Source organism: Dipteris shenzhenensis, chromosome 12 (assembly GCF_047967505.1).
Source record: "Dipteris shenzhenensis isolate YYH24624 ecotype China chromosome 12, Dip_SZ_1.0, whole genome shotgun sequence".
NCBI lineage: Eukaryota > Viridiplantae > Streptophyta > Polypodiopsida > Gleicheniales > Dipteridaceae > Dipteris > Dipteris shenzhenensis.
Genome location: NC_141607.1, coordinates 900,999 through 926,636, shown reverse-complemented (window position 1 = coordinate 926,636; position 25,638 = coordinate 900,999). Strand labels below are relative to the sequence as shown.

Below are 25,638 nucleotides of genomic sequence, written 5' to 3'. Positions count from 1 at the left end.
GTACAATGAGATTCGAGGTCATTACCACTGTCTTTGTAGGAATGGATTTGGACCCCTCTCGAGCCTATTGTCTCACCCGTTTTAGAGATGTTTGGAGACTTTCATCCAAGAGGCTGTTCAACATACAGACCAACTATTCAGGGCACATAGATGAGATCAACGTGCTCAGCTAGAACCCACCTAGAGTGTAACCACTAAGTTTTTCTAGTGGGATAGCAAGGACTAGTAAGCCTAGAAAGACGGCATAGCCGAGGCTCCAAGTGAGAGATACGATAGACTCGTCAGCATGTCAATGCACAGATCGGGTTTGGGGATCCTCCATCTTCACTAGACTAAAGATATGGCCAATGGGTGTGAAAGTGGCACTTCTTCGATGCAAGCCATGGCTAGCAAACCACAATAGACCATGCATACTCATACATCATGGGAGCCTCTTTGCCGAAATTCTCTTATCCATTCTCAGTTGCCACGTGGACTTGTTGCCTCAATAGCATACAGAGGCCCGCCACAAGGTGGCTTGGGAGACCTTGATTCTCCTATTGCATGAAGGGAGCCTTGACATCATTGATCCAGTCTACAGTGTACGGGTTTGCCTTGCAAGTTAGTAGTTAAAGGACGTATGCTTGGACATGAGTCTTGGAAGGATTTCTTTTATTCGGTGCATTTGTTCCTGTACACCTTCCGTAGGTAGTGATTGGATGTATAGCCACATGTGGATTTTTACTTCAGCACACCTCAAGATGCCTTCCTCTGATATGCTCCCTAACGTATAACCTGTTCCATATTCCCAAGTCTACGATCAATCACGGGGCAGGCACACGTTTCTTTCCTCCCAGCCAAATCTCGATGTTAGCAAGCTCTCACAAAATCTAAATCGGACGTGAAAAGCTTCTGCTTGCAAATCCACCAAGCCTCGATTCCCGAGATGGATCTAGTATGCCACATGTCTTTATTCTAGGGTATCTCTTAAATGCATCTTTACTACCCCTCTCTTGGGATATCAATTTATTCACTTGTCCCCTAGGCACATTTCCACACTTATGCATTTAAGACCCATAGCCTTAGACCCATCTAGTCAGTGCCTTATCACTCTCATCAAGGACCTTGACATTAACCCCTTTGATTATTGACATGAAGCCCAATAAATATAATACAAATATTGATCCTTTATAAAGAAAAATGTCGATTGACCCTTCCGAGGTCATGCTACCTCAACTTGAGCGTAACATTCCTTCCCTTTTCAGGCATCAGCGTCCTTGATGATAAAGTCTGGGAACACTCTCTGTAACTGGTATACGGATTCCCAAGTAGCTTTTGATAGAGGTAAACCATGCCATGCACCAACACTGTGGGTATCTTTCGATTGCGTACTTGCATTGTTCCTCGGTCCAGGATTCTTGTTGGTTTGTGTCTTGCATTATCCTGTATCTCTTGAAACGAAACAACACCCTCAATTAGTGAGTCACTTGTATGCAAAAATTTCTTTAAACGAGAAACATGAAACACTGGTGCATCTTACAACCCTGTGGTAATTCCAAGTTATAGGCCACCTTGCCGATTCTTTTTAGAATTAACCACGGCCCACAATATCGGGGTGATAACTTAGCACACTCTCCTACAGTCAAAGACTTACAGTGCGAAGGAACTTTGAGAAAAACTTTTTCTCCTTCCTTAAATTCTCTAACGGATCTGTTTTTATTCGCATATGCCTTAGCTCTATCCATAGCTTGGTGGATGTTAGCTCTCGCAAGTGCTAGCATCTCCTACATCTGAACCACAAAGTTCGTCACTAGGCACTTTCTGAGGTACTCCAACTGTAGTTGGATTTGCTGGTCTATAACCATAGTTTAGCTCAAACGGGCTGAACCTTGTAGAGGAATGTTTTCTATCATTGTAGGCAAATTCTAACAGTGGCAGTCACTTGTCCCATGTATGTTACCTCAATGACACATATGCTCTAAGCATATCCTCTAAAATTTGGTTGATTCTTTCTGTTTGACCATCCGTTTCTGGATGATCCCCACTACTCATTCCCAACTTAGTTCTTAGTGTCACAAACACTGTAGTCCAAAAATGACTGGTAAATTTAAAAAATGATTGGTAAATTTACCATCCCTGTCTGACGCTATGGATTTGGGTAATCCATGCAGACGAAATATATGTTTAATAAACAAATTCGCCACCTGCGGGGCACTAACAGACTCTCTAGTTGGAATAAAGTGAGCCATCTTGGTAAGACGATCAACTATCACAAGGATAGAATCATATCCACCTTGTGTCGTAGACAGACCTACAATAAAGTCCATGGAAATGCTCTCCCACCTACCTAGTGGTATTTCCAAAGGCTGTAAAAGTCCGGGTGGCTTCACCCGTTCTACCCTACTTGACATGAAAAACAACGTGTCACATATTTATGAATATGTTTTTTCGAGATCATACGTTTTCTTGACTCCTGGATGTCCCTCACATGGGCTATCATGGCATTGTTGAATGACTCTCTTCTTGAGATCATTCTGATTAGTAGGTACTAGCTTGCCATTTCTTTTCAACATACCATCTCTTATGGTATATCTTGCATAAGTTTGGCCTTTTCTGGATGCCAGGTCACCCTTTTCCCCGGGTTTAAATACATGAGGCTTAGGCCGAAGGCTCTAGACGAACTCGTCCACCTTTTGAGTTTCTCTAATCTCGATCATTAGAGCATACCGTGAAACTCATATTATGCATAATGCGTGACAACACATCAGCAACTTTATTATCCTTTTCTCTTCGGTACCAAATCATCAAGTTAAACTCCTGCATGAGTTCTGCCCACCTAGCTTGGCGGCCTCTCAAGTCAAGTTGTTTACAAAAGTGTTTCAGAGTATCATGATCAACATCAACATAAAACTTTGATCCATATAAATAATGTCTCCATGTTTTCAGAGCATGGATAACAGCATACAACTCTAATTCATGAGTTGGCCAATTTCGTTGAGAGGGAGAAAGTTTCTTGCTTTCAAAGGCTACTGGCCTTCCCTCTTGGAGAACTGCTCCTACTGCAATGCCACTTGCATCGGTTTCAAGGAAAAACGGTTTTTGGGGATCAACTATTTTTAACACCGGTCCTGAGACCACAGCTTGTTTTATGGTGTTAAAACTTTCCTGTTGATTTTGTCCCCATATAAAAGGTACTTTATCTGAGGTCAGATCAGTCAATGGTGATACTATTTCGGAATATCCTTTGATATGCCTTCGATAAAATTGGACAAATCCCAAGAATGATCGCAAAGCGGTCAAACTCTGAGGGATAGGCCAAGTTAGTATTGCAGCCACTTTCTTTGGATCCATTTCTACTCCATCAGGAGTAAATAATGAATCCTAAATATTCAAGTCTTATCATACACAATATACTTTTCTTTTTATTTACATAAAGACTGGCTTTCCTCAAAGTATTGAACACTATTCTTAAGTGTTCGTGATGTTCATCAATACTTTTGCTGAAGACAAGAATATTGTCAATAAAATGTACTACAAACTTCCCGATATACGGCTGTAGTAAATCGTTCATAAGCATGACGAAGGTAGTAGGAGCATTGGTAAGTCCCAACAGCATTACCAAAAACTCAGAATGTCCAAACGTGCTTCTAAAAGCGGTTTTATGCACATCCTCGGCTCTAATACAGATCTGATGGTAGCCACACTTAAGATCAATCTTGCTGAAAATTATGGCCCCATGCAATGCATCTAGCAAATCATCGATCCGAGCCATCGGATACCTGTGCTTAAAAGTGATATTATTCAATGCTCTGTAATCTATACTGAGGCGAAAAGTATCATCTTTCTTTTTCTTCAATATCATTGGTGAAGCAAAAGGTGACAAACTAGGTTGAATTTGCCCCAACTTGAGATATTCTTCCAGTTGTCTTCGTACCTCCGTTTCTTTGGTAAAACTTAACCTATAGGGAGGTCTATTTACAAGCTCTACCCCCGGGATTAGTTTAATTTTATGCTGAATATTTCGCTCTAGAGGTAACCCATAAGGTAACTCATCCGTAAAACAATCAGAGAACTCCTCTGCTATTTGATCAGCCAACTTGGCCATCTCCCCATTTTGGGTAACATCAGTACTAGCCGAAGGATCATCAATCGGCTCTACCGATGCTGTACAAAGAAATAAAAACTCTTCTTGAGCTTTTCGAACTTCCATTATTGAAAGCAACGGTCCTTGAGGTATATCTTTTTCACCTCATAAGACATACAATACATCATTCATCTTAAATTGATAAATGTGCTTTTTCCAATCTATGGTTGGATTCTTCCTGGAATGCCAAGCCTTACCCAGAGCTATATCTGCATGAGCAAACTTTGTCATTTCAAAATCAAGCTTCTCAGCATAGTCTTGAATTTGAAGTTCCAACTTGGTAACCCTTTGGTCCCATACTTAAGTTGAACTTTCGTCTACCATTCTGACTGTATATGCATAGTCAGATGGGCTAGTCTTTAATTTCAGCCTCTTTACAAGCTTGGAGTTAATTCCATTATGCGTTGACGCTGAGTCAAACAACACAATGACATCATGATTGGCTACTTGCCCTTTCATCTTAACTCCGTATTGTTAAAGGAATTCGATATATCCAAATCCACTCAAAAGCACCTCCAAACTAGTTTTTCGTCAAGTTCCATCAATATTCAAACGGAAAAAAAATGGGATTCCCTCAGTGATCAACATGCGCCGCTGGAAAGTCTGACATCGATCTGTGCACCCTCTTTAAAGTAGATAAGACTTTCACCTCCGGATAGTCTCTTACCATCGCTTCACAACATTCTTGAAGAACCTCCTTCCCCTCTAAATGATAGCATTGAACACCAGATCATCCTTGGCAGGAGAACTTGTTGGGCAAAGCCTTGAACCGACACTTGAATTCTACCGGGCTTTCACGAGAACACCAACCTTCGCTGCACCTTCGTGACGTGGCTCTGATACCAAATGATACGTTTGTTGGAACACTGAAAGGAAAGAGTAGAGTGGACACAAAATCAGAATACTTGCTTATAGAATGAAGAAAAGAGTGGTCCTTAAGTAGGCACCTCGTACAAGGTCACTGACATCACTGATGACCTCAAAGCTCCACAATCATCTCCTCAAACTGCTCCTAGATTCACTCAATCATCCTATGTGGCTTTTCCACCACCTAACTATGCTTGTGGGCACCTAACTGTGCCTCTAGCACTCACACATAGAAACATAAGGTGTGCCTGAGGCATACACCTTGAGATATCCCAACAAACCCCCCCTCAAGGGAATGCCTCAGGCTATGTCAAGGATACATCTAGTCTCATAGTTTCTCATGCCATCTCATGGTGGTCAAGGATTAATCTATGGCTAGGTTCTCATGCTAGCAAGGGTCCCCTTGGGTGTAAGGTAACAAAAAAGGGATACAAACAGACCTTCCAATGGTTATCTCCCCTGCATGTACATGCACACAATGTTTGCAGGAGGTACCATGGAGCAAAACATACACATGGCCTACATCATAAGGTGACCAGAGGTGTTTACAAAACACACAAAACACAATAATTTATTTTCATTCATTTTGGAGGACTATCCAGGCTGAGTACCTTGACATAAAAGAGAGATCCGGAGCATACATAGAGATGTTTAAAATGCATAATCTTTATGGGATGCCTCATCTTGTGGAGGCTCAACTGTAAGTAGATTTGCATTTTCTTTCTTTGCTTTGGCTCGTGCCTTGTCGTTGCAAACTTCCGATGCAGTGGCTTGAGTAGGATCCCGAGGATTCTTCTCTTTTTCATTTACAATATTCCATAAGCTTTTCTTCACGAGGACCAACTTGATCCTAGTTTGCCATGTATGAAATGATGTTCCAGAAAACTTGAAGCTTAAATCATTATCCTTGGAATGCATCTTGATCAAGAAATAAAAATGAACTTTGACTATGTTTTTACTATGGTTTGAATAATAATGGCTCAAAGCAAATTATCAATGCGTGAGATACTCAGTCCAAATCGATAGCAACCAAAGACATGTGAACAACGGGCAGCAACTAGCTGGAATTTTACTTTAGTCAAGCTGCAGTCAGCTTTGAAGTCAAACTTTGACTTGAGCAAGTGAGGAAAACTGCAGCAATCTTTGACCTCCAGATTCGAGCCACTATAGCAAGCTTTCAAGGGGACTTTGGCATGAAATGAAAGGTCATGAAGTCACCCAGTAGCAGCCCAAAAGACAGGCGAAATGGATACGCAAATCGTCGAGCAGAAAATCGTCAAATCCGGGCAGAAAAACACGATTTTATGCTTCTAGCAGCTTGTTTACTGGAAGATAGGCTTCCAAACTCCACAGATAGGATCGTAATGAAGTCGCGCAGGCTCCTATGAGAGCATTTTGCCAACAGTTTGGTGGATGAGCAGCTACAGTTGAAGAAGGAATCGATAGTTGAAAGAAAAACGGGGCAGTTCTGCAACTTCTTCTTCAAATTCCTCCGGTCAGTGAGTTCGACCTGATGTTAGGAGGAAGCTCCCAGAAGCATTGCTGAAATGGATGAATGGATGTGCTGGATTGAGTCTCTCAAGATCAGCAGGTCATTGCAAGAGATGAAGTTGGGGGAAGAAGATGAAGGAGGTTGTGACACGTGGCAGAGCTAGCTAGGGTTCAAGGCAAACTTGGATAGGGATCAAGGTGGCCAGTAAGGCTCTGATACCATGTTGGAACACTGAAAGGAAAGAGTAGAGTGGACACAAAATCAGAATACTTGCTTATAGAATGAAGAAAAGAGAGGTCCTTAAGTAGGCACCTCATACAAGGTCACTGACATCACTGATGACCTCAAAGCTCCACAATCATCTCCTCAATCTGCTCCTAGATTCACTCAATCATCCTATGTGGCTTTTCCACCACCTAACTGTGCTTGTGGGCACCTAACTGTGTCTCTAGCACTCACACATAGAAACATAAGGTGTGCCTGAGGCATACACCTTGAGATATCCCAACAACGTTCCCTAACGTATAACTTGTTCCATATTCCCTAGTCTATGATCAATCACGGGGCAAGCACACGTTTCTTTCCTCCTAGCCAAATCTCGGTGTTAGCAAGCTCTCACAAAATGTAAATCATACGTGAAAAGCTTCTACTTGCAAATCCACCAATCCCCAATTCCCTAGATGGATCTAGTATGCCACATGTCTTCATTCTAGGGTACCTCTTAAATGCATCTTTACTACCCCTCTCTTGGCATGCCTATAGATCCGGTCTGTCCCATGCACCAGACTACGCCGTACACATGTTGTACCTCCTCTTGGATCTGGTAGGGATCCATGTGCTCGGACTTGCTCTTCAGGCACCTCCTTGCAGTCAGGTACACCTTTGAACATGCTGCCCATGTGGCAGCCCCATGTGCATGCTGCCCACATGGCAGCCAAGGTGCTGCCCGTGTGGAAGCCATATCACCCTATGGTCCACCCCCCCTTTGCTCTCATCATATGGGGGCTTACAGAGGGGGAGGTGACCAAACAATTTCCAACGCCCCCTCTCACCGACACAATCGTGTGTCATAGCTCTCTGGAATACTTTGGTGTCGATGTTGATTCTTGGATTTTCATCTAGTGGCTCCTGCTCCACCAGGTCCGGTTCCGCATAAGCACACCACCTTGGTACATAGGTCCATCTTGGGTATTACTAGTTTGCACCACCTCCTTCAGTCATGTACCCGCCTTCAAACTCGAGCACCCCTGGTACTAGGATCCTCCAATTGTCCCCCTCACGATGGGTGAACAGCCTCAAGTCCTCTAGGCACCGTGCTCTTAGGGTCTGTTTCAACCCGCATCTGGCAAGGTCTGCAACCAAATAGAAAGCATACCCGAGAAATCAGATTACTCGGACCATCAGCATCCATGTGTAATCCTGTGATGTCCCCCTCTAAGTCACAGCATCCATCTGACTCTTGAGTCTACAAGTCCTGTCGAAGAATCCCCCTCTATGTCAGCAATACCAGCCAAGCACCTAGATGCTCCAGACATTTATTACTGCCGTTCACCTTCACAAAGGTTTTGGGCTCCTCATCTGACCATCTCTCAATGTCAGACATCCTCATCTTAAAACCAGGGTCTGCATACTTTACCTCAGCAACACTGGGAGATGGCACCAAGAAAAGCTCATATGTGACCACTACACTCCTCTGACTCTGCACTGCCCCCCTTCTTCTTCTTCTTCTTCTTCTGATCAGCCTTCTTCTTTCTGCAATCCTTTGCAAAATGTCCCGGCTCATCACAAGAGAAGCATTTCTTTTCTTTCTTCCTCTTCTTCTTGTTTTCTTCATTTGAAGAGTCCGCTCTGTCATCAGACTTGTCTTTCTTGGGTTTGTCTTTGCCCATCTTACCCTTACCCTTGCCTTTGCTCGTCTTGAGCTATAAGGGCTTTGTCGTCGACTGTGTCGTCTCTCTTCTCTCCTAAGCTTCTGACTGCAGAAGCAATGGTACTAGCTCTTTTAGTGTCATTGGTGCTGCCCTCTGCCCTGCACTCATCATAGTCACAAAACTACCATAGCTCCTGGGAAGCATGCCATGTTGCTTAAGAGATCTATGTTTCTTTGCTCCTAGTCATGCATCTTTTTAAAATGTCTTCACAATGAGATATAGCTTAAAAAATAATATCAGAACAATTGGCTGTGTGCACAGAACCTTCAGATGACTTATTTAGGTCGTAGTGACACAATTTGTTTTGAATGTTCATCACTACTATGAGCATGGTCTGATCTAATTTTCCTAACCTACAGTCAACAGGAGCATTTTTAGCTGTCTCTCGTCTTGCTAGTGCTACCATACCACCTGCATATGTTTTAAGCCGGGGTACAGGATGGCAGGTAATGTACAGGTCATCAGTGATATTGACAGACATACTATTTTACTGCTTTTGGATTAAAACCTTTCTTTTGTAAGAAATTAGAAAAGAAGTCATGTTTAAACTTCCACCATTTTTTTCGTTTTGATCAGGGTGTTGGAATACTACTGGATGGCTTGTTCGGGACATTAACTGGTTCTACAGTCTCTGTGTAGGTTTTTGAGTGATTAAGGTGTTCTTCAACCAGATTTCATTTAAAATTGTTAAGCCACTGAAGTTTTATTGTCTGATTGATTGAATGCTATCTTGCACAGTGAGAATACGGGGCTTCTTGGAATCACGCGTGTGGGCAGCCGCAGGGTTGTGCAAATATCATCAGGCTTCATGATCTTTTTTGCAATTTTTGGTGAGATGTGTAACTGATTGCTGTACATACCTACAAGCATTTTAGCTGTCCTGGTGGAAGGGACAAGATAAAGCTCACAGAAAATGATCATACTTGTCATTCCTCTTTACATATTCATAGGATTATTGAGGGCCATGTGAGATATTCTTATCACTTTGGGTTGAGCTAGACTGTATGGGTTTGTTTTGGTTACATTGCTTAATCCATGCTTATTTGAAGCCTGTAAATTAATGCTTTCAAGTAAGATGCTACTTATTTCTTGCAGTTCGCCTCTTCTTTGTGTGAGCAATAGTTGCAAGATGATCGTGACCTCCTTTTATGGTGCTTTGGACAGGAAAATTTGGCGCCTTTTTTGCATCCATTCCTTTTCCCATATTTTCTGCAATCTACTGCATACTGTTTGGGATAGTAAGTAAGTGGAAAACTTTTTCTCCTCCTTGCTATATATCCTTTTACGAGGCATCCTGGTGTCATGGATAATTTTTAGATTTTCCTGCTGTTTTGATTGTACCTTGCTATTTAAAAAGGATACCTTTGAAGAGTTCTCGTAAATATATTGTAGTCTTTTGCATATGGAATAGTCCTCTGTTAAAGGGAAAAACATGACAAGCCAGGGAATGTCATACCGTACCAGAGTACAACTAGATTGTTGCCTCCAAAGAATCCTTCCACAAACCTTGAGCTACAATCATCACACCTGTTTGTGCAAAGTCCAGTTGCTCTCACCCAAGGCTCCCAGTTGGTGGTGGGACAACCTGGAAAGCGTCTATTGTCTTGTCACAGGACGAGGTACCTGGAAAGCGTCTATTGTCTTGTCACAGGACGAGGTGCTTGGAAGCAAAAAAGCCAGTACCAAGAGCTGCCCTAAGCACAACCATTGACACAGTCTGAGAAGAGTGCCTAGCAGTGCCTTAAATCAATGTGAGAGATCTCATGACATGCAAGAGCAGCAATCGGCTCAAACATGCTAGAAAATCCTGTTTGAAGGTGTCAAATCATCGAGAATCGAAGGCTGTTAAGGAGGCATCACTTTGAACTGCCAAGGCAAAGCTGTTAAAGATTTGGAAGCTGCTGCTGCACAAACCATCCTCCAAAAGTCACTCAAGGATTACGTTGACACACTTAATGATGTCAGTGGGGATGTCATAGTAGCTAGTCCCTGCTATGCGTGATGGATTTTATGGTTTTCAACCTTATGAGTGACTTCACTACACACTGTGTTGTAATTTTTAGAGGATGAGTTTGGGCATGTTCCTGGATTCATCTAGATATATGCTTCTACCGTATTAGTGGCGGACATGCAAATTTCACATTGTGAAGTTTTCGTCCATGTTGCGGCTTGCTGATATTGCAATAAATTATTTCTATCTTAAGTGGTGTGTGGCCCTATCAGCTAGATGGTCTAAGCATTTATTTTGCCTGGATGCTCGTTTGGGAGACACTAAAATGAAATCATATATCTTCACAAGCAGTTGTAGCTTGAATGAAGAGAATGTGGACTACTTTGTGATTAGCCTTCTCCTTTAGTGCTAGCCTTTGTCATGGCTGACTTTGCCCTTGCCCTTCACCTTTGGAGTGCCGACAAAAACCCAATATGAAGACCTTTGTATAAATGGATGCCCAAGTATGTGTGGGTGTGTGGGTTGCATATTTTTGGCGGCAGCGGGTACTGGGGGGCTTTTGGGGCAGCTATTAGCAGCAGTAGCATCAGCAGTAGCAGTGGGGAGCAAGCAGTTCATGAAGGAACATGGTAGAGGGAGGGAGAGAGAGAGAGAGGGTAGGCTAGGGAGAGAGGAAGTGATACTCAAAAGGAGACATAATGAAATGGAAATGAAATGACTATAGCAATGAACCAAAATGAAAGTACTCACATGTAGACCAAAGAGCTTGTAGCTTGATACTTGATTGATTTGACACTAGACAAGTACAACTCTTATATAAGAGCACACACACACATATGAGCACCTACGCATATGGGATAACTCCCAATATGACACGTGGCATCCATAGGACTCACTAGACTATAAAACACCCCCTAGACACCTAGTATACTCATTTTTTACTCACTTTGGCTTCATATTCCAACAATTTATACCCACCTCTACAAACGAGGTGAGATGACACAGATCATTTGGCCCAGCCTCTAGTTCCAAAGCTTTAATGCATGGGGCACGTTCATCCATTGGCTTCTTCATGGCATCATTCTCCTTTTTCAAAGGTTCCTGCATATCCAATTGAGTGTCCACCCTGTCCATGCATAAGGAAATGCACTCCTTCAAGTCTTTAGTGTTGTTGACTAAAGTATCCACCTATGGTAGGCTTGTAAAAGCCTTTTTGATGACCATTTTCATGTCTTCCCACTTGGCGCTCCGTAGCATCCTGTATGTAGAGAAGGTCTCCCACTACAAGATCCAAACGATTGTGAAGACAATCAACATACCTTGCCGTTCAATGCAGTACGTAAATGACAATTTCTTCAACGTTTGTCGTCTTCCACAATGAAATTCTGTCACCAACTTTTTTGCTGAATGTTAGATTTTGCTTTTGATGTGGGCTATCTTCCCATGTTGGTAGAGTGGGCTGTCAGGAAATCCCCTTCATTGGGTGTATGTTTCACCCTCCGGAGGGCATTTCTTTCCATCAAAGGACTAGAAGAGGTCTTTGTGTTTGAGGAGAGGCAATGTGGTGGGAGGGGGCCTTGTAGGAGATGCTAAGGGTGGAGGGCAAGGTCGACGTAGAGGTAGGTGGGAATGAGTAATTTCGAGCAAGGGGGATGCTTGTTGCATTCCACCCTTGATCAGATCTTCACCTTGCGGGTAGTCATCAGACTTCAGGAGATGCAGATCCTAGGAGACGTGATATGAGGGGTGATGAGCTTGTATGAGTCGGTGAGAGGGAGAGTACGCGCTCCTGGAGGCGTGTTAGATTGGATCGAGAGCATGATAGAGGTGAAGCAAGGATGTCCTCTCTCACCGACATTATTCGGGCTATACATTGATGAGATCATGACCTTCATTGACCGTCTAGGGGCCGAGGGATCATTGTTGGCTGATATGATGATGCAGATATTTAAGCGATCTCCTTTCCAAGAGCTTGGAACTACTGTTGTACATGATGACTAGGAACTCTTGTTCATGGTGAGCAAGAAATTGTTGTTTCTTTTGGTGCACTAAGTATCTATAATCTTTTCCAGTCTGTACCTTTTTAGGGTGTCCTTGTTCGGTCTCAGAGTGCGAGTGTTGCCTAAGCACTTTGCACTCGTCATCATACCAGCTATTTTGAGATATATACCCTTAGGGTAGCTTACCTGTGTTTCTAATTTACCTATGTTTCTAATTGTGTATGGGAAGATGCTCTTTGCTGCAACATGGATTGAGTTGGTGAGGAGCAGGGCTTTGGCATCTTGTCTGGCAGCTTATCTATGTACTCTTGGACATTGGCGAGATAGCCACCATATAGTGATCTAGAGAGTGGTCAGTGTCATATCAAAAGATAGATATGAATGGTCTGCCCCTAGCATGAGGGGTTAAATGTCGGTGTCATATCAAAAGATAGATATGAATGGTCTGCCCCTAGCATGAGGGGGTTAAATGTGAGGTTGGAAATATGTGAGGTGAAGGCTGTGGATCCTAGGACATGGTCCACTACACTATGGCCACAGACAGCGTGTATATCTCTCTGATCATGGCAACCTTTGTAGCCCATTGCAAAGAGAATGTTGCAGACATCTTAACCAAACCACTTGGCAAAGAGATTTTCAAGAAGCACCCTGCCCTCATGTAAGCTGGCTGTGTGGGTTATCGTGAAGACTGGACCTGCAAAGACTGCCCCTAGGTAACTGTGCGACTGCACGATCTTCATTGGCTCCCCTCAGTAAGTGAAGATGTGTCGGTGAAGTACTACTCGTGAGGTGTTGAAGATCATAACCTTGGTCTTGACTCTTGCCAAGGTTGACTGTCAGCTCTCTCTCTGCAAAACACCTCTAGGTGTCTATGTAGGCTTGCTGTTGAGGAGACATCAGTGAGCATGCTGAGGGCCTCAGAGCCATCATAGAGGAGGCCAGACACAGGAAGCAGGGAGTATACTGTTGTTTTCTAAACTTCTAGAAGGCCTTCAACTGAGTAACATGAGCTTGCATTAGGTATTGCACACGATATTATATGGGCAGTCATGGCTTTGTATGAGAGAAGAAGTGAACATGAGAGGGTGGGGATCGATTCTAGCACAGTCTGTCATAGCTATCTTGCTATAGGCTTTTTTTATCTCTAGTAAGTTTCAAACTTTACTCCATGGGAGTAGCTGCAATCTTGCAATCTGCCTTGTGAAACTTCTTCAGGAGACTATCCACATATTTTTGTTGGTTCATGAAGGTGCTGTCTTAGTCTCTCCAAAACTTAATGGGTTATTAGCGTTCATTAATTACATGTCAACATAGCGTGAAAATGATGTGATCGCGTTGCTTACAAAAAAAAATCACGGAGAAACTGCTTAAGACTACCTTCGGTAGTATTCATTTTCCCAATACTATCGACAGCTCATCGGATCTCTTATGTATCTGACCATCACAAGGCCAGATATTTGCACTTGACAGCCTTGCAGGCTTTCTGTAAAAGTTGTGACATGAAGGTCAAACTGGTTAAAACCAATTTCATGATCTCAACACTAATGAGACTCAACTCTAGCGGTACGCCTTCATGCTTACCGAGGAGCCAGTCGAGATTGTCAGATCCTATGTATGTTGGGATGCATTTTCATATGTCCCAAGTTTACCATGAGCACGACTGACCAAAGGCTGTGCTTCTTTAAGGCTAGAGAGACAACGTTTCAAGGCACACTTCCAGCATGTTAACATGAAGTCACTCTTTGTTTGCAGGGGCTTTTTGGGGGTCAACAGCTCTATATGCAGGGGCATTTTGGGGAATGGATCCCTGGGAAGATGAGTGGACTGGACTTGAGAGGTTATAGGTCATGATACTGTTGCGCATGATTTGTGGGAAGAGATGTAACCCTCATGACATTTGTTCTTTCAGACTTTGCAGTGAACCTCTCCACACAGACACCTCATTTCAGATCATCCTTGATTGAGTCAGACAGTTTGGGTGGACAGATGTAGATCAGCAGGGACTATCATACAGGGCCCTCTCATCATCTATGCAGCTTGCAGCCAAGGGAGATGAGCAGTGCTGGTATGCATGAGTATCCAGATGGTTTCAATCATAGGGTATGTCTATTGATCATTAACAACCATAGCAGTAGTCACTAGATGCACCGTTTCCATGTCTGACTTAGCGGGAGATCCATCAGATCATACAGGATGATCTATGGCAGGTACATATCCATGGGACATGGACTTCCCCTCTGCAGCCACACGCGACCAAGATGGTCTTCTACAGAGAGCACTTTCTCCACATGAGCAAGGACAGTTTCATGAAGGCCCCAGGATACTCACAAATTCATTACCTTAATCAAATGAGTCCTACTCTCCTATACATCCTAATATACTTTCTTGAACTAAACATTTTGTAACTTTGCCTGATTTCTGTGGTAAGTAAAACCCTATGATTCTCAAATTTTGCAGTGCTGCAATAGAGATTCAGCAGGTACTTATTTGATGTTGGTCTTGACTGCAGCTGCTACCGGTATCTCTTTCTTACAGTTTGTAAATATGAACTCTCTGAGAACCATGTTCATAGTTGGGGGTGCACTATTCTTGGGTCTCTCTGTACCTCAATACTTTAAAGAGTATACCGCTACTGCTGGGTTTGGACCAATGCACACTCATGCAAGATGGGTAATGGACAAACCCTCTGAATAGATCTCCTTTTTCGTCTGTTGATTTATATTCCTGATGCTTTCAGCATATATTCTATGATTTATCTCCATTTGTAGGCTTGGCTTTCACAGGCCATTTTTAATCTGGAAACTGACCTTCATTTTGTTTTGCATGATGCTGAGAACAGTTCAACGACATCATCGACACTATCTTTTCATCTGCAGTGACAGTAGCCCTGATTGTGGCAGTCTTTTTAGATAACACGCATCATGTAGAAGTATCAAAGAAGGATAGGGGTATGCCCTGGTGGGCCAAATTCCGGACGTTCAAAGGAGACAGTCGCAGTGAAGAGTTTTACTCACTTCCTTTCAGTCTTCAGAGATTCTTCCCTCCAACGTGATGCTCTTACACACACCAGCTCAAGTGCCTTCCAATCCTGAATCTATCAATAAGCTGCTAACACAGAGCTGTATTCTAAATGTTTTCTCAGGACTCTCACTGTTCTTAATGATAAAAAAGGAGGCATCAGGCTAGCTCTGAAGCCCACCATAATGCCTTTTTGACTCAGGCCATCATTGCCCAAATGATATTGAACATGAGGTGTAGGTCATTGTAAGTCTCATTGGAGTCCAGATAAGAGTATTGAGCTTAACTTCAAAGCAATGGTTTTCATCCTCACTGTACCAGGAAAGCCCTAGCCTATGATTAAAGCTGTAGATAGCCACTTCTTTTAGTATTGTTCGATGCAGTTCTCCTCCGACAGAGGCTAGTCCATAGGCAGGACCAAAAATTCAGTAATGACATTGACGGGCACTTGTTGCTCCTGCCAATGCTACTCCATGAGGCCTCAAAGATGATACATCTTTCAGTTTGCAATCATTTGCTGAGGGTGGATGGTGTAAGAGAAGAAAGCCACCTCCACTATCCTCTTTGACTACCCCATGTTGAATAGCCAAGACCACTTCCTTCAATCCCATTGCAATTCTCAGAGTACTCGACCCTCCCAAAGCCTTAAAACATCGTTGAGTGAGCTCTTGACCTTTGCGGTCGATGGCCCATCTCAATTCCAAGTTCCCCAACTACTATAATCCTCTATTCCTCTAGTATGGTCAAGGCTCCATCATTCGTTGATGCCTGTGTTGTAAAAGATCGGGTAGGACTCTTGGAACACTCATTTGCGAAAACTAGTCAAAGCACTGAGGGGCATCTTTTGCATTTGGGCCCACTTTGTACCCCTCTGAGATAGCTGGGTCGATCTCCTTCATCATATGACCTATTTGTCCAAAGTGTGCCCGTGCACAAATTGCTCCTTTGCATGCTCTGGGAACTTGCCCCAATCCTGTGTGGATCGAGTGGGTCCACTGTCTCATTGTGCGTACCTATTATGTATGGCGTCTAACCATGTGTCCCTCTTGATCATGAACCTTTCGATGCCAAATCAAGGGTTATCGGTCTATCTCCTCTTTGCATTGAGGGCTGGTTTGGATAAGGCTGATTGAGAGACATTGCCATACCCTCATCAAGATGGTACTTATGGGACATTCTCGTGAAGGTGTAAAGCTACCTAATTGAAAGAGCTTATCATAAGCTACTAGGACGCGAAGATCACCCTCAATGGCAAGGGGTAGGGAAAAAGCTTTCTGTGGCAGTTCATGCGTTGGAAAACTCTTATTTTTGTGGATGCGCAATATATGGTGCTCAATAGTATAGCTATCTATATGAGCCGTTGTGCTTGTACCTCATAAAAACATTCCGGTTAAGGCTCTAGAAGTCGCTAGGGTGCGTGTGCTAGAAGAACCGAAGCGACTTAGTGGTCAAATTGAGGTTGAATCTTGGGATACAGGTCTTTTTGGTAGGCTCTTGTTGAACTTATATAGTCAAGTGGCATTTGGGAGCGGTCTACAATAGCAAGGAATTATGAGTAAGAGAGCTAAACTTGAGGCCATAGAATGGATTCTCAAGCCAATAAGCTAGACATAATTGCATTCTTTCACAATTCTTGTAGCTTTTATATAAGGTTCATCAAGGAATTTGCCTAACACGCCTCTCCTTTGCAAGAGCTAAACTCAAAAGAAAGCGTGATTCATATGGACTAAGGAATGAGCTCAAGTTTTCCATTGAGTGGTTTTGTCCCCCATGCTCTAAGAGTCAAGATTGGATTTGGTCTTTCATGTTTATGTGCATACGTCAAGGTTTGTTATCGGTGTGATCTTGGCACAACTTCATAATGCTTGCTTCTCTTGAGAACAATTATAGTACCATTGAGCTCAAGAAGTGCTTGGTATGGTGTATCTTGTTCGCAAATCTAGCCAATATCTGATTGATAACCCTTTTGCATTTTATGGGTATCACCAAGCACTACTCTATTTGTTCAAGAAGACATTAGTCCAATAAAACCATTGTGGAGCTAATCTTCTATCTCAGTTATCTATCAAGGCAATGAGAAAGGAGTGCCCTTTGAACTTTCCCACCAATCTTTGTTTGACGACACAATAGAAGTTGAGCATGGTGATATGCTTCATTATTTCTCCACTACTACTTTTCCTAGGAAATGCTACGAGACAAGCACATACAATTAGCATTGAAAGCATGGAAATATGTCCTCATTATAGGACAACTCTATAGGCGAGGAGCCAAGGTTGTGTTACAAGATGCATCTCATTGCTCGAGAGACTTGTAGTCTTGGAAGATGCCTACTGAGGAATTGTAGGTGGGCAATTTGGACGTAGACTTAGAGTCTACAAAGCGTGTGAGTAGCACTATGTGGACCCTTTTCGAAGATCATCCTATTTCTTCCGAGTTCTCATATGCCTCTTCAACTAGTAGACCTTTGGGAACCATGCCAAAGGTGGGGACTCAAATTTATGGAAACCATCACATTATGAAGCAAGGTTTCCTAGCCTTGACTAGGGAATTTATGGTAAACACAAGATAACAACTACGGTAATACCTATGATGTGATGGCCAATCTAAGTCTACTAACAAGGCATTGAAGACATTTCAATTATGACATCAATGCAAATGGAACCAATTGGGGTAAAAGCTTCATGCCGCATTATTGACATACAAAATGACCTACAAGGTTATAATGGACCACGCTCATTTCATCTTGCTTATGAACTTGAGGTCTAGAATTCATGGTATGAGTGGCTACGAAACATCTTCGTAAGCCTTCGTCCATCCCTAAATTGCCTAGTCCCAAGAAGTAATTCATTATCAATAGAATGCATAGCATGACTACTAAATTTTATCACAGCATCTAGATCCAAGAAAGCAAGAAAGCTTGTCCTACTATAGAATTCTTGATTGGGGGTGTAATGGACCTTGTTGAGTTACAAAGTTTTTTCCAAATGGAACACTCCAACTCAAATACCTTTGAGGTGATCTCCTACCCAAGTTGATCAATGGGAATAAAATCAAGCTATACTACGTGAGTCGACCTCTCACACCAACTCAATCCAAGCCCAAGGTATTCTAGTCACCAAGATCTCAAGGAATACTCTAGGTGATGACTTTTTGGTTCAACACACAAGGTCATAATAGCTAAACATGCATGAATCTAGCAAAATTTCTTTGGATGATATTGGAGAATCTAATCAAGCCTCATTGTGCAATGATAAGGGGGACAAATGCATGTAGTCACTTTAGTGGGAGTGACATATTTAATAAATATGCCTCACTATAATTTAGTTGAACACTTGATAGCACTTTGCATGAGCAAGCTTTCTCCTCAAACACTAAAAATACACTTTGTAAGAGATGGTGTGTCCAAGGAGTATTCTAGTCTTCAAGCAAAAAGTGTAATTTATAGGATTCAACATAGTACTTGTTTCTCAATAGTATTGAAACACTTTAGCGAAGCAGATGTGATCACCTTTTTCAATGGTATGCACACAAAGACCATGAAAATAGACAACCATTAGAAGTTTTTTACCATCAAATTTTAAGACGTAGAAGGGGCGTTCCTCAAGTGAAAGTGTAACATATGGCTTCGTTCAGTGCATATGCATGCGCATACACTTCATTCAATGATAATAGGCTTAAGATATCCAATGTATTTTCAAATAGTATTTGTATATGTGTAATTATGTAGATAGAGTGGAGAGCTAAAATACCCTAGGATGTGGCACACTTTCATATGTGTCGACTCTTGCATGGGATCAACCCAATGAAGCTATTTGTGATATGGGCAGTGATGATATGGAAAAACATTGTTGTAGTAGTTCCCCACCTATCTGTTTGTGTAGATATTTGTACTATCAAAAAGGGAAGGGATGAATGGAGAAGATAGCTAAAAGCATGAGGTGCATGGGAGTATCATGTGAGTATCTCATTAATGAAGCCATATGAAGGCTATAAGAAAGCACCTTGTTGATACACCACCACCCATTCTTCTCACATATGTTAGCTTGTTGTACAAGTATCTTTTAGAGTCTATACATCTCCCCTTGAGCGCTCTTCCCTTGCTCCTTATCTTCCCGTGGCTCTTCCCCTTCGTAGATGCTCTTTTCTCTAACACTCATCCCACTCCCCTCCCCCCCTTGATCTACCCACAAGGCTTGCTAGTATTGTTTGCAATGTGTGCCTTTAGTTCATTACAAAATAGAAGCTTCTACTAGGTCGTGGACAAGATGTTACACATAGCAGCTTTAACCAAGTATAGTAATGGCTTTTGCCCACCCCCAAACTTTTGTGCATGCGTGTGTGTGTGTGTGTGTGTGTGTGTGTGTGTGTGTGTGTGTCTTTTCCTATACATTAGCAAAAGTAATCACCAAGCGTGGCTAAGGAAAACTTTAGCCCTTGTCCAGTATACAAAGATGTGTCAAAATCAAATCAAATGCAAGCCCATAAAGATCTCCCCTATTCTCAAGCCCATAAAATGGGCTATATTTGGATTTATTGAATATTAATCAACTTATTAATAACTTAGCATAATCAAAATAAATTTAAATAAATTAAAGAAGCCTTCACGTTTTGTCTTTACACTACTCAAGTCAATAAACCATTCTAAATAAACGTTCTAAAAAGTATTTTATACTAACAAAGATTCTTAAGTTTTGCAATATATATATGGAGAGAACAAAATATTCGCAAAATTGATTTTTGTTTCTCAAGATTCAAGTAATCAAGACTTCCAAGTTCCTATTTGTAGTAGCATTGCACTATGTATAGTTTGCATATAATGGCGGTGAGGACATCCTTTTTTAGCAAACTTGTTCTCGACAAAAGGCTTATTTTTTCAATTTTTACATAATCAAGTTGTCATAGATAGACCAACTTAATTGCCACCATCCCACCAAGACTAAACTTAAAACTTTAAGTGTATGAATGGGGTAGATAGGCTTTACATCCAATATTTTAAACTTAGCAAAATAGTATAAATATGCTTATAAATATCATCACTTATAAACATTTCCATAGCAATCATCATTCATATATTTAGTTTTAAATTAGCCCATTGCATGATAATAATGAGTGATTTTAATGAGTTTCTTGTCATGATCTTATTTCTCATTTTTACATAATCAAGTTGTCATAGACATACCAACATCCCACGAAGACTAAACTTAGAACCTTTAAGTGTATTAATGGGGTAGATAGGATCAAAACTCTATGCTTGCATTTTCCATAAGAAGTTTGGGCATCAAGGCCAAAATTTTTCCACAACCTTATGGCCAAAGATTCTATGTTTGTATCTTGCCACCAAAAGTTTTGGTCACAAGGCCAAATCTCTTTCACAACCTTATGGCAGAAACTCTATGTTACTCTGCCACAAGGCAAGTTTTGGCCTCAACGAAAACTTTTCCATACCTGATGGCCAAACATTCTATGCTTGTATCTTGCTCTCAAAAGTTTTGGCCACAAGGCGTGTTTCCCTAAGAAGTTTGGCCACAAGGCCAAAAAATTTCCACATCCTTATGGCAAAAAATCTATGATTATTTACATCAAAAGTTTTGGCTAGAAGGCCAAAACTTTTAACAACCTTATGTCTAGGTGCCACCAAAAAAACTCTATGTTTGCATAGTTCCATAAGAAGTTTTGGCCTCAAGGCCAAAACTTTTCCATACCTTATGGCCAAACATTCCTTGCTTGTATCTTGCCCTCAAAAGTTTTGGCCACAAGCATAGAGTTTTGGCCGCAAGGCCAAAACTTTTCCACATCCTTTTTCAACCAAACCATATAAAATAAAATTTGTCCCTTCCTTTGAGAGCATAGAAAGATGCTTGCAACCAAACAACTTTGAATTTTTGGCAGACACTAGTAGTAAGGAATCCACACTTCTTAGTGTTCAATTAATACATATGCATGCATGTCCAAAACTGTATAAAAATTGCATAGCCCATGATAAACAATCTCAATATCATCCCAAACTCATCATCAAAGCTACTGCAAAATCCCTTAAGGTCCATAAGTCCTATGCAGTTTACAAACGTATGTAGTTTACTTCTCCAAACTACAAACCAAATGACATGTCTCAAGACATGCATAAAAATCCAAAACACACAAAGATATTGGTGCTAAAATAGGCCATCATGCACATAGTTCATAGTTTGGACTCGTATAGAGTATTGACTATAGAGACTTTTGAAATATGACAAAAATTGTAAGACTCAAACTCATAGACATATTTTGATTTCATAAAGACATCTCCAAGCAACCTAAAGTCCCCCTTCTCTCTAAACAATTTGCTAGAGCATGGCATTCTTCCATGGTAGATAGATACACACAATGATCCAATTTACGGAATTCTTCCGTTTGAATATGAACAAATGAGCCTATATAACATGTACATATCTTGTGGTTCTATATTGATACCGAAATAAAATTGAAATCATATAACACCCAAGAAACATAGCTATTCATAGAGGAGAACTCGTAAGACCAAGCCAATGTCTAAAGCTATAATTCAAGACATGTCCACATGTCACATAGCCTACTCCACATTTTGTTAATCCTCTAATATCTACAATAAGTCATTATCAATATTTATGCCAAGATAATGACACAACATGTCTCTGGATTGTCAATTAAGTTTGTTAGTGTTAAATTACACGGCGTAGCAGAATAGAAACTGAACAAAGAATAGAGAGTACACAGCAAACTAGAGATGAACAAAATTTTCCTTCAATATTGATGTAGTACAGATGATGGCCCCGTCTAACCCGTGCACTCCCACAGTGGAGCTTAGATGGCGATCTAGACAGATACTAGGTGAAGAGCTACTAGCTAGAAGATCTCTATTGGAAGATTTGATCTGAACTGATCTGATACAATGGACTGGGGAGGTCCCCTCTTTATAGCGATGAGGGCGGTAGTCGGTGGAGTCGACCAGTCGACCTAGTTGGTGGAGCTGACCAATCAACCTAGCCAGTGGAACTGACTAGTCGTCCATGGAATATTCAAGGAATATTCCCTATACCGTCGCCTCGGGGGCTCTTGGCCCCGAACTCCCACCAAGGGGGCCGTTGGCCCCCAGGCCCCAGCAAGAATAAGGGGCTCCCACACAATCACCTTTCTACCATCAATGAGACAACGGTCTCATTGATAGACCTCATCTGACATGCAAGTTAGGATCCATCCAGTATCCCGGGCTCACACATGGCTTCTCCTCATATGGGGGCCTTACAACTTGAGCACCTTGGACTGCTAGTGGTTATCAGGAGGGTGGGGCATTGAGCATATCTAACATCTAGTACCATTGATATACTACTGACAATAAAGTTCACTACAGAGTTTGTGAATGCAGCTAAAAAATCTCTCTAGAGTACATTCCAAGGGAGGATGTTAATGTCCCATATAAGCTCAACTAGCATTCTTGTGGGCAAATTCGCTCATACCAACCTACGGACCTCACGTTGGCCAATTTTTCATCTATGAGATCCTAGAAATTAGCCTTTCTCAAAAAAGAAATTATCCTATTAACAAGCAAGCAACAACACTAAAAACATCATCTAACAATCTTTATAAGACATACCTCCATGTGATACCTACAAAAACAACACCAAAAGATTTAGCACTAGGTGTTACCCATATATCTAATACTCACAAGTTTGGCTTGTCATTAAGTCATTCCACATCCCCTAGAAGAACATCCACATATGTACCTACAACAAAAAGACCACCATGTGCATCGTTGTCATGCGATGCTGACAGCTATCACATGTGATTGCTTCCATGGATGAGTGACCACGGTTGTCATGTCGATAATTGACCATAGTTATTATATCATAGCTATTGTCACTGGTTGGCATGGTCGTCAATAGTTGACACAGTCGCCATTGGTTGACATGGTTGTCACTGGTTGACATGGTCATGATTGGATAACATGGTTGTCATTGGTTGACATGGTTGTTGGTTGACATGTTTGTCACTCATTGACATGATCGTCTAGTGACGATTTGTTTAACATCTGCTTTCATGTGACCTGAACTTGAATATGTACAACACCCATGTGATACAGCTTTCTAAATGCAGAGGTAGCTCCTTACTACTAGAAGTCAGAAGCACTAGGAGGCTCACATGAAGCAGTCAAACCAAAAGAGGTTGCACATGGAGTACTGAGTGGCAGAAGCCATCAAGAGTATGATATGGCTAAGGAGAAACAAAGACAACCAATAGGAGAGAGGGAAGGGGATTTCTATTGAGGAGTCGTCAATGAAGGTGACGGTAAAGAGGAGATAAGGGTTGGGGGATTTAGGCATTCATGCTTCTGGTCTTATCGTCGTCAGGGAAGCATCTTATGTAAGCTTCTTGCCTACTAGATCTAGGAGAAATACCTTGGAGAACAATTGGTCGTGATCCCACCTTGATACCGATTGTCAACTACCTCTTCGCACAAGCTCATGTATGGCTTTTTGCCCTTTGTGGTATGTCTCCTCTCTCTCCTTGGCTCTTTTTTTTCTTTTTTTTTTCTCTTACTATCCTCATGGAAGACTCCATGCTTTATCTTAGAATGTGGGCATGCAATTGAAGTAAGTATCAAAGTAATCAATCCAATGGAGGGCATCAATGACAACCACATCAATTTCTTTTCTCAATATAGTCTCTGTAGCCAACCCCATTCCATAAAATGCCACATTCCAACCTTTCATCTGATATGCTTTTACCATCTCTTCTATCAAGGAAGGATGCTTTGGATGTCGATAATCAAGAGAAGGGGAGACTATTTTTAATATTCCTCTCTCTTGGAAAAAGAGCTGAAGAGTCTTTTGGGGAACTTCAAATGATGGACCATCACCCCTATGCATAAATGCAACCATCATGGGTTGCAAGATTTGGATGCCAATGTCACCATGATAACTATGTTCATGCCATAGATTTCAAACTAGCAAACAATGCATCCTGTTGTGCATCTGTGATAAACATGACAAATGTTGCTCTTGATTGTCTTGCCATAGGGCCCTGTATCATAGTTTGTATAAGCTAATCCACGACATTGACAAATCATGTAGTTCATCAAAGAAAAATGCATATGGGTTCTCCCAAGGTTCACTACCTATTGTAGCCATAAATCTTGTAGTATCAACTCCCTTGACAATAACATAATTCCTTTGACAAACCAATCTCATAGATCATTTAGTATCGCCTCCCTTGACAATAACATAATTCCTTTGAAAAACCAATGTCATAAATCATTTAGTATCGACTCCCTTGACAATAACATAATTTGAATTATCCTTTAACAGACCAATGTCATAGGAGAACATGAAAGACTCATAAAGGACTTGAAGTTGCATCTTGTTTTTCATGCCATTTGACTTTATATGTGCATACATCAACTCCATGCTAATAGGCATCTTTGCTCGAAGTTCCTTTGTTGGTGCTGCATCTTTATCCCATGATTTTATCCATTGCGAGACCCAGTGCTTGTCAACTATTTTTCTTAGCCCACATGATTTTTGCTTGTCCACCTGATACTCTTGATCCACCAACTCTTCATCTGAATGAAGCAAAAACATTAATGCTCCATATGCAGCTTCAACCTTTACTATTTGGTTGACTATTTCTTCAAGGGTTCCCTGCTTGTTCTTCTTACCAAAAAAGCATCTCCATTTAGTAACTTCTAAAAAAACACCTTTACTATCTTGTCAGAACTGTATCTCAATGGCCTCCACCAAATAATTGGAATAATCTTTATAACTTTCTACTTCTTGTTTACCTCGTGTTCAGGTGACTCAAAGGATATCATACCAGATTTGAATGCAATGCATACATCCACAATATATTTAAAGATTGTTTCAGCATACAATGCACCGTGTAATCCATGTATTTATTAATGGCTCTTGTAATACCTAGAAGACTTGGCTGAACATTATTTACAATAGTTATCTAGCACCTATAAAATCGTGCCTACTCTCCTAAGAACTCTACCATGGGTATCTTACCCTTTAAGGGTAGTGGCTTCTCGTACCCAATCCATAACTCTCTAGGTTTAAGAAAAGCCTCCAAAAGAGTTGGCTTCTTCTTCGTTTGAATAGGTTCATTATTGAGCCTAAGGGATTCCAATATATACTTTGAGTCATCTTTGAATAAACAAATATAAGTGATGACTATTGCAAACTTTTGCATGTACTCCTCGGATGGTAATTTTCCTCTTTTGGTCTCCTTGAATGTAATTCTAC

General features: G+C 41.5%; 1 protein-coding gene across 2 annotated transcripts in view; it reads left to right on the top strand.

The window, feature by feature from the left end:
• LOC147895649 (nucleobase-ascorbate transporter 2-like) overlaps window positions 1-15,651 on the top strand; it is a 44,219-nt gene extending 28,568 nt beyond the window's left edge. Inside the window, exons 9-14 of one of the 2 annotated variants that reach the window (XM_087383257.1) lie at window positions 8,773-8,859; window positions 8,990-9,048; window positions 9,152-9,243; window positions 9,578-9,655; window positions 14,874-15,034; window positions 15,204-15,649. In XM_087383257.1, coding sequence (XP_087239383.1) covers window positions 8,773-8,859; window positions 8,990-9,048; window positions 9,152-9,243; window positions 9,578-9,655; window positions 14,874-15,034; window positions 15,204-15,416 — 690 coding nt within the window. In that variant the 3' untranslated portion in view covers window positions 15,417-15,649. Of the gene's footprint in view, window positions 1-8,772; window positions 8,860-8,989; window positions 9,049-9,151; window positions 9,244-9,577; window positions 9,656-14,873; window positions 15,035-15,203 lie in introns of both variants that reach the window. The other variant, XM_087383258.1, reaches the window with a different exon arrangement.
• Window positions 15,652-25,638: the final 9,987 nt, after the last annotated feature.